The sequence below is a fragment of the Carassius gibelio genome, chromosome B20 (assembly GCF_023724105.1).
Source record: "Carassius gibelio isolate Cgi1373 ecotype wild population from Czech Republic chromosome B20, carGib1.2-hapl.c, whole genome shotgun sequence".
NCBI classification, from domain to species: Eukaryota; Metazoa; Chordata; class Actinopteri; order Cypriniformes; family Cyprinidae; genus Carassius; species Carassius gibelio.
In genome coordinates, this window is record NC_068415.1 from 21261186 (window position 1) to 21280571 (window position 19386).

Here is a 19386-nt window from a genome sequence, read left to right on the forward strand (position 1 = left end):
GCTTGTTTTTCATTGGAGGTAGGGTCAGGGTCATTCATGTAGCTCAACTTAACCTCATTCTTTACAGGCTAGGCCTTGGGGATCAGGAAGGAGAATCCAACTGACAGGGCTCTGTCTGTCTGGGTTTGACTGAAAGTTACTGAAGAGGAGTTTTGGTACCCATGTTTGCAATGCCCTCTGCTGAAAGAGGAACACTGAGTCCTGGGAGTACGGACATTTGCAGCTTTGACAGGGTGAGTCATTCTGTTTAGCACTGAAATAGAAGGGGGTTTCTGTTCAACAATGACATTGACACATAAGTACAGACAGAAATCTGCACATGTGCTTCTGTATAACAACACACATACACTCAATGAGCACTGGTGAAGCACCAGCACCTGTGAAACGAATGAATCTTAAGGGAAACATGGCTAATGCAGAGGCTTTCATCTGGTACTTCCATATTCACATGGATAAACGTGTGGCTGGAATACAGAGCAGCAGCTGCAGTCTGAGATGTGACCAGATGACGGTTCCTAGAAGAAATCCCGCCAGTTCTTGCACGTCTTTTCACCAACTGAACAGGCAAGAAGGAACAAATTTCCAGAAATTACCCAACACCTGGATAAATCAGTAACCGAAAATGAACCGCCTCTAAGCAAGACAATTCTCTCAATGACTCTCTAATATGAGCTTGGGAAGCGGCTCACAACATAACTAAAGTGTGAAGTTCAAAGTTGTTTTGGTGAAAATTTGGTCAGGTTCTGGCTTCTCAAACTTCTGCAGACATGTTGGTTCTAAGTTGGTCATCAAAAACAATGCAAAACACAATTTTGCATTAAAGTATATCTGATAATCTAGTCATTGAAAGCACACTGTAGATACGGTTCTCTGGATGGGCGATGTAAAAAAAAAAAGGATGATTTTCTTTATAAATCATAAATATTTTCTTCTAGAGAAAACAAGCAATTACGCAACATGAACAAAATGAAACATGGCAGTCCAGAAATATGATCTTCCAAACAAAATAAAAGTAGGGGAAGGTATGGGAAAAACCCAGAATCCATGAAAAAGAGAGAAAGTAAAAGTGGAAAAGAGGACCGCTGACTTACTGGCTGAGAGAAGGAAAGTAAAACTGGGATAGAGGACAACAAATGAGAGTTAAAAAGAGGCAAAGAAATGAAAAGTCGGGAAAGAGAAAGAGAAAAGGGAGAGGGGGAAAGAACAAAGCCATCTTTGTGTGAGGCGCTGAGAGAGTGGAGCAGAGCCAGGGCTTAGGGGGTGTTTCACAAGAGTACACTGACTGCATTCCTGCAATGTGATTATGGCCACATTTAATATATTCTCCTACAGGAAACATACTTAACCCTTCACTGTCCATCGGCTCGCATCAACTGGCCTTGAACCGGAAATCTTTTCCTTTATAATTATCCAGTAAGTGAATATCATGCAAGTAAAACAGTTTAGTTATGACCTAACACGGCTTGCCAAAAGAACCAACAACAGACTCGTTCCTGGTGATTGCTTTACAGTCATTCATTGACTTTGCTTTGTGTTTTGCGGTGTCAGACTACTCTAAATCCAGGCTAATTCGGCCTGAAGCTATAACGCTGGGGATTCCCAGCACTGGATATTCTTTAGGTAGTACGCAAAGGCAAATCTGAAGTGAAACTTCACGCATTTTATCTGAAACTAAAAGTATTTAAATGAGGAAATTTGTTAGAACAACTTAAACATGCCAAAGCACGTTTAGCAAAGAACTTGATGAATTTTACCTGGAGGGCACAATTTCTTGGCTGGTCTATAAAAAGGGGGAAGATTTTTTGATAATTATAAAAATATGAAGGAAGAAAGCTAATTATATTTAGCTAATTATAAATATACTTAGTGTATTTGTATTAAGATCATAGCAAATTCAGAACAATATGCATTTTTGACCAACAATTCAGTATAAACTAAAATGCTTTTTCACCATCAGGCCAAACAGTTCTGAGCTTGATGAATAATAGGACCGTTTTCATTAGAAAGCCGATGTACAGTGCAATACAAACCAATTCCAATTTCCCAATTCCTGGAAGACCACACACAGATCTGTCAGCTAGAGAAGACAACCTCTATTTTGACGGGCCCACCCCTGCTCCCTCTATGATTCTGTGTGTTTACACCTAACACAGAGAGAGGGAAAATTAGATAATGAAGAGAGAGCAGCACATCATTGGGGTTGACCACTCCCTGAGGCCACAAATATAGCCTACTTATTCTCGAGCCACCTATTCATATATTCTTATACCCTCTTCAACAACTGCATCGATTTCTACCAGTTGCTGGGGAAAAAATCAGGAGCAGCTGAGAGAGAGAGGGTGGGTGGGTGGGGGGAAAACCAATGCTGGACTAAATAAAATCTCCCCTCCAAAGGAGCAATGCTAAACTTGCCAATTTAATTCCAAGAGGATATTGCCATTCACAAAGGCTTCCCTTTGCCTTCAGCCATCTAGGCCTGTTATCCCTCTCATTAAAGGCACAGTCTTAAGCTGTAGTGTAGCAACTGGAGCAGCATTATCCCAGACCTGCTTTTCCCTGCCCATTACGGAAAGAAAGTTTTGTCAGTCTAACCACAATCCAATGAGTTTGGACCAAAGCTACTGTCATTAAGATGGGTTGCATAACAGTTTTCCAATAGAACCTAATAGAGCATATGCAGGGCTAAGGACAATTATAAAGAAAGGGTATAATTCATGTTTACAGAATGAGTGCTCAGAGGTGCACATACAATTTTAACTGAGTAATACTGTATATTAGGACGCAATCCGAAAGGAAACTTTGGGCAAAATTATGGGGATATGTGTTGAGATGGTGAGAAACAGAATAAGAGAGAGATCTAAAAGACAGAAATAGACAGCTAACCCCTACAAACAGCTGTTGTGTTCTGACTGACACCAGAAGCTGCCGTCTGTGACCTCACTAACACTGATGTAAAGGTTAATCATTAAAGTGCATATACACCTACACTCATCTCTTAGGTCATGTTTACATGACAACAATGCAGTCAAAAATCGAAACGTTTTTCCCTTGCATTTTTTAAAAAGTTTTCTTTTTAAAAACATTTTCAAACCAATTCACGTTTACACATATCCGCAAAAAAACTTTGTATTACGTATGCCATGCCAGTAGTTGACACATCAAACTTTCACTTTGAAACCCATTTAGAAAAATATGCATTTTCAGTCCCCAAAACACAGCTGTTGTGTAAACAAACAGGCAAAACCGCATAAATCATTTCCTGTTTTTGGCTGAAAACATTGTCATGTAAATGGCCCCTTAGGTACAAGAAAGGCATATGACTAACCCCATTACAATCCCAGTTTATCGCAGGGTCACACTGCAAACCTACCCTGAATCACAATTTGAGCACAAGGAGCTTCATTTTCTGCATAGAATTCAGCTACTAAATCACCTGCATTTGTGCATAGGCATGAGTTGGTATGAAATTTTGATGGTATGATATCCTTGAGCAAAAATATCACGGTATTGCGACATTGTTGTTACAGCTCTGAAATTTTTAAATGATATAAATTAAAAATAAAAAAATCCTGCTGGACACAAAATATTTTGTTTTTGAGCAACATAAAGAATATTAGAAACCGTAGAATTGTTTTATTTTTTCTTTGATTTGTTTCCTAAGAAGAGAAAATGAATAAAGGCTGACATCTTTAGTTAACCTAAATCTGTAAATATAGTTATTTAATTTTAGTTATATAATTCATATACATATCATTCATATCATTTAGTTATATAATAATAACCATACACATAATTTGATTTAATAATAGCACAATTTGAAGCAAAAACAGAATGTTCTGACAAGCTTTTTGAAATTATACCACAAAGTTTTCAGAAGAAAACTTTTCAATTGGAATCCTCCTCACACAATGGACAGACAAACCTGGACTTTGTATTTGTTGGACATTATCTCTCAACTTCTCGTATACATGGTTCTAATGTAAAAAAAATTACATTTATGGCTTTCAGTTTTTAATGTTGTGCCATCTTTTCTAAAATCTTTGTAAAAATTATTTTATTGTTATTTATTAATTAATATTACTTAATTTATTTTTATTATTATTGTTTATTTTATTTACCGTATTTTTCGGACTATAAGTCACACCTGAGTATAAGTCGCATCAGTCCAAAAATATGTCATGATGAGGAAAAAACATATATAAGTCGCACTGGACTATAAGTCGCATTTATTTAGAACCAAGAGAAAACATTACCGTCTATTGGTTCATTTCTCTTGGTCCATTTCAAATTAATTTTGATAAATAAGTCGCACCTGACTATGAGTTGCAGGACCAGCCAAACTATGAAAAAAGTGTGACTTATAATCCAGAAAATACGGTATTCAAAAAAAAAAAAAAAAGTTTTATTTTATTTATTTTGAAGCATACCAGGGGGTGGGACAGGTTGGGATGGGTTTTAAATTTGCACAGTTGCTTTTTGGTTTAATCTACTGTTCCTTGAAGACAATTTCAATAAACAGTAGACAAAAAATTAATAAATAAATTAACAAGTTAACGGGCGTTAACAGACTTCATATTTTCACATAAATTACATTTTGTACAATTATTGCATTGCAACGTAGTTTGTGCAAGTGCAGAACAGAGCGTTGCAATAAGGCAAAAAACAGCCGGTTGGCAATCGCGTAAAGGATGTTTCAGCCGTCTGTGCGCCGTCGGCATTACGTTATTTTCGTCAACAAGAGGGCTCGCACACAGCTGCGCACCCCATGATACTGCACATGTGAGCTCATCTGTCCACGTTCATCTGTGGTTGAGTATACTTTTGAAAGCTGTGCGGACGCGGCTGTGCATGAGATGGAAAGGAATTCTGAATGTGAAGTGTACCCGGGCCTTGAGTTCGACCATCCTACACACACACATGACTGACCGCTCTCTCGCACCAACAGGAGGAGTAGGGGTCAGTCTGAGGGATTCCTACTCTTTAAGTCATCGAGGAGATATGGATAACAGCGCATACCGCAGGAACAGTATAATGGAAAATATTGGTTTTTAAACCATAAAATTTTCAAATCGCAGTATACTTTGAAAGGCTTGTCATTGACTGTATGTCTTGGTCTTGTCTTGACTTATACTTAAAGGGGGGTGAAATGCTTGTTTTCACTCAATATCCTGTTAATCTTGAGTACCTATAGAGTAGTACTGCATCCTTCATAACTCCAAAAAGTCTTTATTTTTATTATATTTATAAGAGAAAGATAGTCTGTACCGATTTTTCCCGGAAAAACACGAGCGACTAGAGGCGTGACGTGTGGGCGGAGCTAAAGAATCACGAGCGCGAGTAAGCTTTTGAGTTGAGAGCATGTGGAAGCTGTGACACAGATCCAGAGGCTGAAATTTAACAAGAGCAGCATCAGCAGATGACGTCTCTATGTGGTATGTACTGAAACTGTATATATTTGCTTAGCGGTTTTGGAAAATGACTAAGTTCCACTTTATGTCGTCGTCTTTTTTTGTTTTTGTTTTTTTAAGCTGTACATGTGGAAAGTGCAGTTTGATGACAACATCGCATGTTGTTTACTTGATGTGCTTACGCGCTGATAGCTAAGTTAACAACACTGAGATATTTGAAGCAGTTTTACTCACCGCATGCGGTTCCAACACACGATCGTGACCCTTTTTCGTTGGGACTGCATTATCCTTAAGAAATAAACAATGTGCAATCCAAAATGCAGGGAACAAACAAAAACACTTGCACAACTCCGTTGATGCTCTGTAAAAATAAACTCCATCCACTGGTCCCTTAATGCTGTTTCTCTTTTGGTAATCTGTGCAGGGTTGTCTTGCCCTGGCAACCAAAAACACACTCCTTTTGTGACTTTTCGCGACGCTCTCGCTCTGATCAGGCTGTGCTCAGCCTCTCAGTGCTCTGCTATACGGGAGCGTGCGCTCTTCCGGCAGAAGTGCCCTCAGGACCCATATAAGGAAATTCCGCTCCATCTAACGTCACACAGAGCCATACTCGGAAAAAACTTTCCGAAACTTGTGACAAACCGGAAGAGGTTTTTTTGGAACAAAAATACTCCTTCAAACGTACAACTTAATTTTTGAAACCTGTTTCCATGTTTAGCATGGGAATCCAACTCTTTAACAGTGTAAAAAACTCAGTATGCATGAAATAGCATTTCACCCCCCCTTTAATCCTCCTCTTGCCTTGGTTTTGACTCAAACCAAGCTCTCTTTTGGTCTCATTCTTGAATTAGACTCGAATGAGCTGGTATTGGTAACAACATCATCAGACATCATTCATTTTTAATGATCCAATCAACAGAGACCACTGGCGATGCAGCTGAGCCGAATAGCAAAGCAATGAGGCAACAGTACTGCAGATTTGGGGCATCTTGCATGCATCTCAATTCAGACTCCTACGCTACATTACAAACCAAAAAACCCCTGAACTACCTACCCCAATGCACTTCACTGCTTCCTATGCTTTACGTCACCATGGCACTTTCCACAAGATAAAACTGTCCAAGGCACTTCAATGCTTTGTCAACTACAAAAGTGGAAAATGTGAAGATTTTGAATTAGGTTTTTTTTTTTTTTTTTTGCTTCTTGGTACTTCAGATGATATGTGTTTAATGTCCTAACTCTTGTTTGACCAGGATAACATCAAGGTACACTATACATACACCATAGTTAGAAGGCTTTGCAGTAATTTTCAGTGATTGGTTCAGTTAAAGGGCTCTTGGGTAAAACTTCATTCTTCATTCTTCTCCACCTTTGGCACTTCACCCATTGTGTATGCACATGAACAGACATGCAGTTCCAGTTGACTAGGGGTTGCCAATCCTGCTCCCCTGGAGAGTTTAGTTTCAACCTGCCAACACACCAGCTTGGAATTTTCTAATAATCTGGAAGACCTTCATGATCTAATTCAGAATTTAATTAGGATTGGAGTGAAACTGCAGGATAGTGCCTCATCAAGAACAAGATTTGACACCCTTGCAATAGCCTTAATTGCATGTTCAGGAAAGAGGCTAGTAAGTTTAAAAATTGTAGTGGCGGAAAGCTAATGCTAAGGAAACCTGGTTCTAGTTGAAGGAGGTGATATAGCGGCCCATTTCACTAGATGTCTCTGCTTGGTGTTTATTTACAAATGGACAGGAACATGATTGCCTTCAACCCAAGGAGAAAGTGTTGATGGTCCATGAAATAGTCCATGGAAACCATTTCTAAATGTCCTGGAGGTGCTGCCCAATAATAATAAGCCATTTAAAGACAATCCACATGAATTTAGTAGGGGTGCCAGTGTCAGTCTCTGTGGTCGTGGATTGCCACACGATACCCAGTAGTGCTGCCTCAATAAAGAGCTACATTCATACCCATCTCATGGATTGACCGGGTTATGCCACTGGCCATGAACATACAGGAAACCTAGGCTTGCACGCCTCAATAAGATTTGCACATGAGTTGTAAGTTTGTCCATACAACTTCCTTTGTAGCATATACTATCTATTTTAGACATTCCGTCTTAGGTTGAAGCAAATTTACCTTTGCCAAGAATTCAGGTGTGAGAAGTTCAGTCATTTCAATTCGAAAAGAATGAGACCAAGCTGAACTTTAAGAAAAGATCCACTTCAGCAAGTTCCATTCATCCATTCATCATCATGTTGCACTCATATATTCAAATGACTACCAAAGATATATGTTTTTTCAAGTTTCCCAGCAAGACATGAGTGGTAGACCACACTACATCCTCTTTGCCAAATGGCAATTCTACCATTCTTTAATGACATGGCCTTGGGCCTTAGCTGGAAGCAAGCACAACATTTGACTCAAATATATTAGATTCCTTTGTAGAATTCTTCTTATGCGCATGCTTAGCTCTAGATCTGAAAACATTAATTAAAAGAAAACCATAATAAACCACAAGTAACAAATAAGAAAGGGAAAGGCATTAAAATCAAGAAGTCCCATTACAGAAATAAGTTTTACAATCCCTCAGACTGTATAACAATTCAGAAATTCATACAGTGGAAATGGTAATAAAACACCTCACCTTATTTTTTTTTTGAGTAATGGCAAATAGTTCATAGGAATCTGACTCTTTATTCTGTAGTAACTGATCCAACACTCCAAAAAAGTACTTCCTAATAAAAATAAATTAGGTTTAAAGCAAAAATCTTTAGCACTACTTCACACATGTACTGTATCTCTCTCAGCCCACTTCCCACTGACCTCATTCAAACAAAGGAATCTATATAAATTACTTAAGGGTCCACTCTGGACTAGTTAGGTTAGATAAATAAAGCTCAAGAGTTTTGTTCTCAAGGTGGCAATTTGCAAATCTTAGGTGATTAGCAGCTAATCTGTTACCATTATGAAAAGGCTTTTTGTGATTAGTTGATAAGACATATGAGGCATAATTTTGTTCTTACCTTTTTTTTTCTTTTAAGAATATGATGTGCACAGTACTATACACTGTACAACTATCAGCATTATGACCTACATTATTCATAGTGATACATTTGCACACACCTTTACTAACACTTTGATATAGGTGTTTTGAGAGTCTTTAGAGCTTATTGTATGCAGAGATATTAAATAAATGCTCCTGATATTTATTTAGGCATGAAGCTCTAAGCTCAGTTTAATGAATCAGTATGTGCTGAATAAGACTGAGAGAATTGTTAATGAGTAATGTCAGCATGCTCCTATCATATGGTGCAACGGCGTTTACTGTAAAGCAGGTTCGAGTCACTTTGAACTCATGGAGAGATGAAAAGGGTGACCATTTGGACAGATAGACAGATAGACATAGTGCCGTCCAGCTCTTCTATTCTGCAGTGACAGCATATGTGCTCCACGGTGAGTCACAGCAGGCTGTTAAACAATCCTGTATCCATAAGTGAAATCCCAGACATTTGAGATCTAGGGTAATATCTCTTTTGTTCTTTCTCTCCTCTGCATTTTGCCTTGTATTAAAATTGCATGATTATGACAACAATGATTGATTATTTATCCTAACATTACAATCAATGTATTTTCATTAATAGAATTTACATAATTATGTAATTATTTGTTTGGATCAACTGCATACCATTTCCTTTGCGTAGTCAACAAATCAAAAAGAAGCTGAGAAGTATTCTCAAATTAATCATTTTTCAGTTATTGAGTAAACGGGTCACACTGCACAAAAAAATTCCAAATGAGCACCAATTCTCTCATTTTGGATCAGAAATTTCTATTATGCCACCATGAACACAAGTAAAACATGAAAAAAAAAATATAATAAATTACACTATAGTACAAAGGTTTGGGATCAGAAATATTTTTCATAGTTTTAATGAAAAATTTATTTTATGTTCATCAAAACTGTATTTATTTGAATAGTAATAACTACAGTATAATAATTACTACAGTAAGAATAGTAATATTGTAGAATATTCCAATTCTAAAATGTAATTTATCCTAAAGCTGATTTTATAGCATCATTACTCCAGTCTTAAGTGTCCTTTAGAAATCATTTTCATAAGTGGGAATACATGTTGAAACGTTGAAACTGTTTGTTTTCACATTTTTTTGACAATGTCTGATGTAAAAAGACCTATGGTTTTGTTTCTTGCCAGGAACTTTTAACTTTAGGCTTATTGGACATTTTAAACCCTGAGATTAACTAACCATCTCACAACTTCCTTTGAAAATCACATAAAAATGTCTCACGACATTTCTGGAAAAGGAAGTTATGCAACATGGAAGGATGACAGCAATACAGAATGAGTTCAAAGTAATGAGATCATTTATCGAGATGAGGCATCATTTACTGGTGGGTTAAGGGCCAAAATATTTATTCCAAGTGCGTGTTTTTCCATCGTTTCTAAATGAGAGACATCTTGTTTTTAAGCAGTTGTGTTAAACTGATGTTGAAAACAGCTGTTTTGAATGCAAGAATGCAATACACATAATTTAAAAAAATATGAATAATAATAATTTTATTCAGCAAGCATATATTACATTGATCAAGGATGACAGAAAATTTACAATAAACTTTAACATAGTTATAGAAAGTTTCTATTTTGAATAAATGTTGTTGTTTTTTAAATTTTGTATTCATCAAATAATTATCGGGGGAAAAATAATGGTTTCCACCAAAATATTAAGCACCTTTTTGGGATGATAAGAAACGTTACTTGAGGACCAAATCAGTATTTTTTAATTATTTGTGAATGATCATGTGATGCAGAAAACTGGACAGCACTGGGCAAGGCTGAAAAAAAAAAAAAAAAAAAAAAAATTATATTATATATATATATATATATATATATATATATATATATATATATATATATATATATATATATATATATATATGCAGTTCCAGAAAGTAAAAACAAGATTTCAAATTATTAACATTTTTAACAATTACTGTTTTTTTTACTGTATTTTTTGATAAAATAAATGCATTCTTGGTGAGCATGAGACTCACATCACATCATATAGGTCACAGCTGAAGGAAAAGGTGTTTGTTTCAGATATATAGGAGGAAGTCAAGGTTTCTATTAATTTACTTATTTGCATCAGCATTTTTGGCATCACCCGTACACCAGTAACCAATCATAATTGTTTCTGGATTATAGTGAAGTACAGAGATGTGTTGGGATCAAATATTGGCAGGAAGCATTAGTGTATGCATGTGTGATTGACTTGAGGACATTGTGTAAAGAGCTCAGAAAGAAGTGTGTGAATAGTGTTTCAAAGTCCTTTCTCATACAGGGGCTTTATTTAAAGCTGGAAGGCCTTGTGCGCCACACATCAAAGATGCACTTGTTGAGAGAAAGAGAGAGACTGATTAACACAACTGATGCAGAGAGCCAGACCACAGTCAAACTATTCAATAGCTGGACTGAACTGGACACACAAGACTTTCTCACTCTCTGACACACAAACACTTCATAGAGTATCTCTGTCAGCAAAATACAGAAATAGAGAATTGCTTAGACATAGCAATGCATCAAAAGTCAAAATTCTTGGCTGAACGTGAAAATTCAGGACACTCTGGGCCGAAAATTGAAGGAAAAATAATTAAGTTAGACGTTTGTTTGGAATAAGTAAGCAAATTTGAAATAATATCATACATATCTCTAAGTAATTAAAGTATTCATTTAAAATATTGGATAATATTTGTAAATCAGTTGTAAATAAACCCAACTATCTGATAGATGTAATATATACTGTATGTTTTATAGGTAATTATTGATGTTTGGCTAATATAAACACATTTTTACCCTATAAAGTGCATAACAAACGATTTTTAATTTACTTATTTAAAATAATACCCCAAATGTCTAGGATACATACCGATTGATTGATTGATTCAGATGTGTATTATATTGGATGCATTCATGGTCTCTTAAAGTGACCGCGCCTAATTTAGCTGCTTGCTGCTGTAATGTTAATCCAAGAAAATGAAAATCACTCACTGCTCTTGACTGAATTACTTAACCAAAAATTATTCAGACACCAGGTATAATTTTTGATATATATAGCAAAACTGTAATAATGTGAGAAATGTTGAAGGTGCCTGAATAAATGTAGGTTTCATTGTATATTTCATTTTTACATTGAAGAATATCCAGTGCTTTTTTACATTTAATTATTTAGTTTCTGTACCTTGACACCTAAAAACTTAAACATTGTGTAAATAGCCCAAATAAATAAAAATAAACGAACATACAAATAAAAAAAATTTCAAACAGGGCCCACTTGTACAACCTTCACCGGGTCCCCGCTGACCCCAGCTACTGCTCTGCTCACGCCTGTTTCACACATACTCCATCTGCAGTGCGTATGCAGTCCGTGTTCGTTACGTATGTGGTGCAGCACAGACTCGATGTGCTTTCACACAGGACGCATTTCCAGTTCGCTACTCGGTACGTAAACGATCGCTGCACTGCTGCAGACGCAACGCTCCTGGAACACAACTGGAATCCGTTAACATGGGTGCGAAAAAAATATGCAACGCATACGCACTGCAGACGGAGTATGTGTGAAACAGGCTTAAGGTTGTTTTCACCTTGTGCAATGTGGAATTAGTTTACAGCTTTTTCAAGCACTTTGTGATGCATTTTGGAAACAGGAGATGAGCCCCTTTTCTAATGCACCACCTAGCTTGATAAACCCCTTCTTAAAGACTTACTGTTTGTCAATTTTATTTGGGTAACACATATATTCTGAATGCCGTCGGCAGAATTCGAATGAGCCATTTTAATCTAGATTAATTTCAAAATCACAGTAAGATTCATCTAGATTAAAAAAATTAATCTATGCCCACCTCTAATATATATATATATATATATATATATACACACATATATATATATATATATATATATATATATATATATATATATATATATATATATATATATATATATATATATATATATATATATATATATATATATATATATATATATATATATATATATATATATATATATACACACATATATATATATACATATATATATACACAGAATCCTGAAAAAAAATACTATCAAAGTTTCTGCAAAATTGTGCAGCACAGCTGTTAAAAATGTATAAAAACAGAAGCAAAATATTTCCCAGTATTGTTGTTTTAACTATTTCTGATCAAGGAAATGCAGCCTTGTTAGCAGACACTAAATTCTAAAATAAAAATAGATGAATCCTTAAATATACAAAAGTTACTGATTTCCTCTTTTGTTCTTTTGCTCTTTGATTAACAGACATCACAGCAGCTGGGTTATTAGGTTATTTGGCTGCTATTACTTTAAGAGATCCCGCTGCTAAACGTAATGCGGATCTGACATGCATTCTTAAGAGTGACTCATATATAACATTTTAAAGGCAGCTTTAATCGCCTTTTTGGAAACTTCATGACTTAATTGACAACATTACTATGACATTTCATAGTTTATTTAGCACTTTCTCGTCACCAGTACTATCTCATACTTGTTTGACTAGCGCCTGTCACTAAGGTGAGATACATTTATTATTATTTTTTTCTGACTTTTCAAATGCAAGCTGATTTCATAAAAAAAAGAATATACAATTAACCAACACAATGATTTAAAAAAAAATTAAAAGATTATCCTAATAATTGTTAGTCGCAGCTCTAAACTTTTTTCTTTACTACATTTCCCATACCAAATCTAAAACAACTCTCTAAACAAAAGCACCAAATGTGCTAATTTAGTACTTGCTTCCTCTAATAAAAGCCAACAAAAACAAGAACAAGCTCCTGAATGTGAGCTCATATCAACTGTAGAACAGACATTAACAGGAAGTGTGAGCTGTATGACTATTCTTTGTTATTAAATTATGCTGAACTGATACCACTGATATAAATCATAGCTTTCTGTAAAAGAACATAAGCAAACGACTTCTATTCCAAACCCTAAAATGAACTCGGGTACATCAAGGTGAATTACTTTTAGCCAAAACATTCCCACTATGTTTCTCCTCTGATATCCTGTTTCCCATTAAAGTTTTGTGGTGTTGAGAATACACACAAACCGCCGCGAGGTAAGCTGTGAAGCCCACGGATGAATTCAAATGGTCCTGACAGGACAGCCAGAGGTCCTGGATGTTAAAATGCAGTGGGCAGAAGCTCTGACCAAGAAGGTTTAACAACACAAACCACACACACAAATGAGTGTTTTTGTCTTATTAGCGTTTTTCCAACCAACTGCGTTTTTTTTTTTTTTTTTTGATGATTCAGATTACTGACACAAAAAATAAATCAAATTATGTTGTGACTTTCAGTTCCTAAAATCTAGATTAGGCTGCAACCACCGAAATCTTGCATGACTAAAACAAAACTTAACCTTAAAAGATATTTTATATATCTATATATATTAGTGGTGGGCCGTTATCAGCGTGCTGCGTGCTGCGTTAACGCGAGACTCTTATCGGGCGATAAAAAAAATACCGCCGTTAATCTATTCTCAAAGTTGGGTTGGAAGCTGGGTCTATACTAAGGAAGCTATGATGACTTTCACCTTGATATTTTATATAAACGACTCGCTGAGGCCAGCCTAAAAAGATGCTCAGGACAGTTGACGGGCCACTGCTGCGCATCGTCACGAAAGCTTATCTTTTTCACATGTTTTTACGCCTTACCGCTTGTCGATTTAAACATTAAAGCATCTAAACACAAGACGTAGAAAAGCTGAATGTAGTAGCGCGTGCCGTGTTAGGTGCGCACGAGAGAGAGAGCCGCGTATCACAGAGAGCGACACTGAACCGAGCTCTCTTCTGAGAAGAGAAAGGAGTCTCAAAACACTTGAACATCGAATTTGCTTATTTTTGCTCTTGTGCCGACAAATACATACAAAATATGTCAAAATATCCACCTTGGAAATTATGCTCGAAAAAACTGTCAGTTATTTCTTAAGTGAAAGTAAAAAGTTGAGAGAAAAAATGGGATGTGTATTATATTGGATGAATTCATCTTCTCTTAAAGTGACCGCGCCTAATTTAGCTACTGGCTGCTGTAATGTTAATCCAAGAAAATGAAAATCACTCACTGCTCTTGACTGAATTACTTTGTAGTTTTAACAGTCAAACCAAAAATTATTCAGACACCAGGTATATTTTTTGATATATATAGCAAAACTGTAATAATGTGAGAAATGTTGAAGGTGTCTGAATAAATGTAGGTTTGATTGTATATTTCATTTTTACATTGAAGACTATCCAGTGCTATTTTACATTTAATTATTTGGTTTCTGTACCTTAACACCTACAAACTTGAACATTGGTGTGAAACAGGCGTAAGGTTGTTTACAGCTTTTTCAAGCACTTTGTGATGCATTTTGGAAACAGGAGATGAGCCCCTTTTCTAATGCACCACCCAGCTTGATAAACCCCTTCTCAAAGACTTGCTGTTTGTCAATTTTATTTGGGTAACACACATATTCTGAATGCCTTCGGCAGAATTCGAATGAGCCATTTTAATCTAGATTCATTTCAAAATCACAGTAAAATTAATCTAGATTAAAAAAATAATCTATACCCACCTCTAATATATATATATATATATATATATATATATATATATATATATATATATATATATATATATATATATATATATAAATAAACACACACACACTGTTTGACCTAATATGACCTAGATCAACAAAAAAAGTCCCTTAACAAATTTTAATATACGAGATTAATGTCGCCTATAAAGTTCCTGTGTGATATCATGATTACTTCTTTAAGAATCATTTTCATTTCCTCTGGTACTCAGACCTGCACTTACCTGCCTTTCATTGGTGTCATGTTGTAGCATGACATACTGTGCAGTGCTTCCCACAGCTTTGAAATATACTTGCGGTGGTGGGATTTAAAAAAAAATATTTTAATTTATTGAAATTAATTTTAATTACATAGGCTTCTATTAGATTTTATTACATAATAATATTATGCATTATTATATGCATTGTAAATAATGCAAAATTACAGATTTTAAATGGTACAGTTCTCCTTTGTCATATAGTGCCTCTTGTGACACTGCAACGTAAAGCGCTCTTTTTAAAAGTTTTTATTAAATAATTATTTAGTTTAATAATCAATTCTTATTGTAATAATCAATTGGCTGTATGGCGTTTGATATTTTTCATAAAATATAGACTTAAAATGATCATTAAGATGTTTTTCCATTTCATGTAATGAAGACTTTTTATGAAATTAATTTTTTTATAAAATTCATTAAATTAAACTTTTCTTTGTGCAAATTCCAAATAGTGAAAATGTATCTCGTAATATTTCGACTTTATTCTCGAAACATTTAGATTTTATTCTCGTAATATTTCGAATTTAATCTCGTAATATTTCAACTTTATTCTCATATTTTGACTTTAATCCCGTAATATTTCAACTTTAATCTTGTAATATTTTGAATTTAATCTTGTCATATTTTGACTTTATTCTCGAAACATTTTGACTTTATTCTCGTAGTATTATGACTTTATTCTCGTAGTATTTCGACTTCATTATCGTAATAGGCCTATTACAACTTTATTCTCGAAACATTTCAACTTTATTAGTTGAAAAAAAAATCTAAGATTACGAGATTAAAGTTGAAATATGACGAGATTAAATTCGAAATATTATGAGAATAAAGTTGAAATGTTTCGAGATTAAAGTTGAAATATGACGAGATTAAATTCGAAATATTATGAGAATAAAGTTGAAATGTTTCGAGATTAAAGTTGAAATATGACGAGATTAAATTCGAAATATTATGAGAATAAAGTTGAAATGTTTCGAGAATAAAGTTGAAATATTAAGAGAATACATTTTCAATATTTGGAAATTTCAAAGAAAACGGTTTAATTTAATGAATCTGTTTCACATAAATACAGCAATCTGATAATAAAAGAGCTTGAAAAACACATTATTGTAAGACACATAATATGTGTTTCACTATACAATTGATTTTGAAAGATGAGACATTAAAAGTATGTCTATCAAAAGCACGAATCTTATTGCTACTGGGTGGCTGCCGCACTACAAATAACGAATGCAATGGAAGATATTAAATATTATTTCCAAGCATACTTTCCCCACGAGTATGACACATGGTATGATTTCTGCTAATAATCCCACATATATTTGTTGTGTATTAAATAAGAGAGCTACATTGCCCCCCGGTTCTGTCTGTTAATAAATATCATAATCTTGACATTAAGCTGTTTCCGCGAGTCCTGAAAGTTGACTCTTCCTCATCCCAGTAAGAGGATGCAGCTGCTCGGACACATTTTGACTTATATCAACTTTATTCTCGTAGTATTTTGACTTTATTCTCATAATATTTCAACTTTATTCTCAAAATATTACGACTTTAATCTTGTAATCTTAGATTTTTTTTTCCAATGTATTAAAACGTCATCGTACAATATATATAAAAATAACAAATAATACGTTTTTATGAAATATGGATTAAAGTGGATTCATGAATTATTACAAAAAATATAAAAAATGCAAAACACACCCGTTGCGAATTCTTTGCTCTTCATTTCCTATCATTTTCTATAAAATTTATTTAAAGAAGGTAAACTGCCATCTTGTGGCGACTAAACTGACTTGAACGCACCCGACATCATAATTACGACTTGTCAACTCGTAAATACGAACTTCACAGGAGGACGTGAACACATCATCTGTGCTCACATACTGTATTTTCATTTAGCCAAATTCTCAATAAAACTGTTTTCATTTATATATTTTATAATACTATAATTTTATATGCGTTACTGTCATACAACAGGGTAAATATGAAACATGTCGCTTTAAGACTTCATATTAACCAGCTCTCCCTTCCAAGATGTTAAATCTGCACAAAATCCTAATTTATAGTTGAGCCGTCGTCTGATGAAATTAAATAAACATAATATAAAACAAGAAAAGGCAATTCCTAAACTGTGATTTCAGCTATATTTGCATGCAAAATTAGAGAAGCAAACTTAGAAACAGAGAAAGAGGTGTGTGTGTGTGTGTGTGCGCGCCGGGAAAGCAAAATATTGTGCTCATGCGCCAGTAAAAGTGAGTAATATGAGACTTGCTAAGGTTTGTCCAAGAAGTTGCTAGACTCGTCGCCAGTCGCATTCTTGGAAAAAGTCGCTAGGGGTATCTGAAAAGTGTAGGGCGAGGGGAGATTTAACACTAGTTAATCGATTACTGATGGTTCCATTATTTTGGGCAGAAAAAAAAAATATGAGGATAAAAATAATAAAAGCAAAAATGTTTCTCCATATATACCAAGTAAAGTCTATGTGTGGGAAGCACTGCTGTGATTATTTCAGGAAGTTACATGGGCATGAGTTCATGAAGTTTATTCTGTTTATCTAGCACACTCACCCTCAAGGCGGATGCCCTCCTTCTGAACAGTGTAGTTCAGCACGGCAAAAGGGGCCACAGGTGATTTGGCTATGACAATCTAAAACAAGAAACAAGAAGAATTTCAGAATGAATAAGGGAAGGGCTCAGCTTCGAAGCCACGATGTCAATATAAGGCCAAAGTTTAATAACTAATAATTAAGACATACAACAGACTGAGAATTCTAATATATTAATATAATAATTTTATGAATATTCATACTGTATTTAGTAAAAATTAGATACTGTGAAAAACTATTACAATTATATATATATATATATATATATATATATATATATATATATATATATATATATATATATATATATATATATATATATATATATATTTTTTTTTTTTTTTTTTTTATGAAATGTATTTTTGTTATGGCGAAACAAAATTTTGGCTAATATGATACTTTTGAAATAGGGAGTCTCTCAACTGGATTCATTAATGCTATCAAAAATACAATAAATATAGTAATACTGTGAAATATTGCTGCAATTCAAGATGTTCATGTTAATATATTTTTTTAATGGAATATATTCCTGTGATGTTTTTTGGCATCATTGCTCCAGTTTTCAGTGTCACATGATCCTTCAGAAGCACGCTAATGCTAATTTGCATTAATTAAATTTTTTGTTGTTGTTGTTGTTTAATAGAACAACATTTATTTAAAATATTTTTGGTAAAATTTAACTAGTTACTGATCAATTTAATGCAACCCCTACTGAATAACTATAAATTAATAAATAACAGAAAAAATTACCTAAAACTTTGAACAGTAGTGTACAAACACACAAAGAGCCCAGGGCTTAAAAAGATGAGTTTTTTACACTGTTAAAGAGTTGGATTCCCATGCTAAACATGGACAAAGTTTCAAAAATTAATTTGTACGTTTGAAGGAGTACTTTTGTTCCAAAAATACTCCTTCCGGTTTGTCACAAGTTTCAGAAAGTTTTTTTTGAGTATGGCTCTGTGTGACGTTAGATGGAGCGGAATTTCCTTATATGGGTCCTGAGGGCACTTCTGCCGGAAGAGTACGCGCTCCCGTATAGCAGAGCACTGAGAGCACAACAGACTTCACTGATCAGAGCGAGAGCGTCTTGAAATGTCACAGAAGTGTGTTTTTTGTTGCCAGGGCAAGACAACCCTGCACAGATTACCAAAAAAAAAAAAAACAGCATTAAGGGACCAGTGGATGGAGTTTATTTTTACAGAGCATCAACGGAGTTGTGCAAGTGTTTGTGTTTGTTCCCTGCATTTCGAAGATCCTTGTTTTACAAACAAGGCCCAGTTCGACGCCGGATTTGCACATCGTTTATTTCTTAAGGATAATGCAGTCCCAACGAAAAAGGGTCACGATCGTGTGTTGGAACCACATGCGGTGAGTAAAACTGCTTCAAATATCTCTGTGTTGTTAACTTAGCTATCGGCGCGTAAGCACATCAAGTAAAC

At 34.8% G+C, this 19386-nt stretch overlaps 1 protein-coding gene across 4 annotated transcripts in view; it reads right to left on the bottom strand.

Moving 5' to 3' along the window:
• Positions 1-19386, bottom strand: part of rad51b (RAD51 paralog B) — a 46113-nt gene that overhangs the window by 5315 nt on the left and 21412 nt on the right. For 3 of the 4 annotated variants that reach the window (XR_008160491.1, XM_052585979.1, XM_052585980.1), the window contains exon 9: positions 17910-17988. Coding sequence is in view for 3 of the 4 variants with exons in the window: in XM_052585979.1 (XP_052441939.1) it covers positions 17910-17988 (79 nt within the window). In the remaining variant the exon portion in view is untranslated. Of the gene's footprint in view, positions 1-10606; positions 10823-17909; positions 17989-19386 lie in introns of those variants that run through there. The other variant, XM_052585981.1, reaches the window with a different exon arrangement.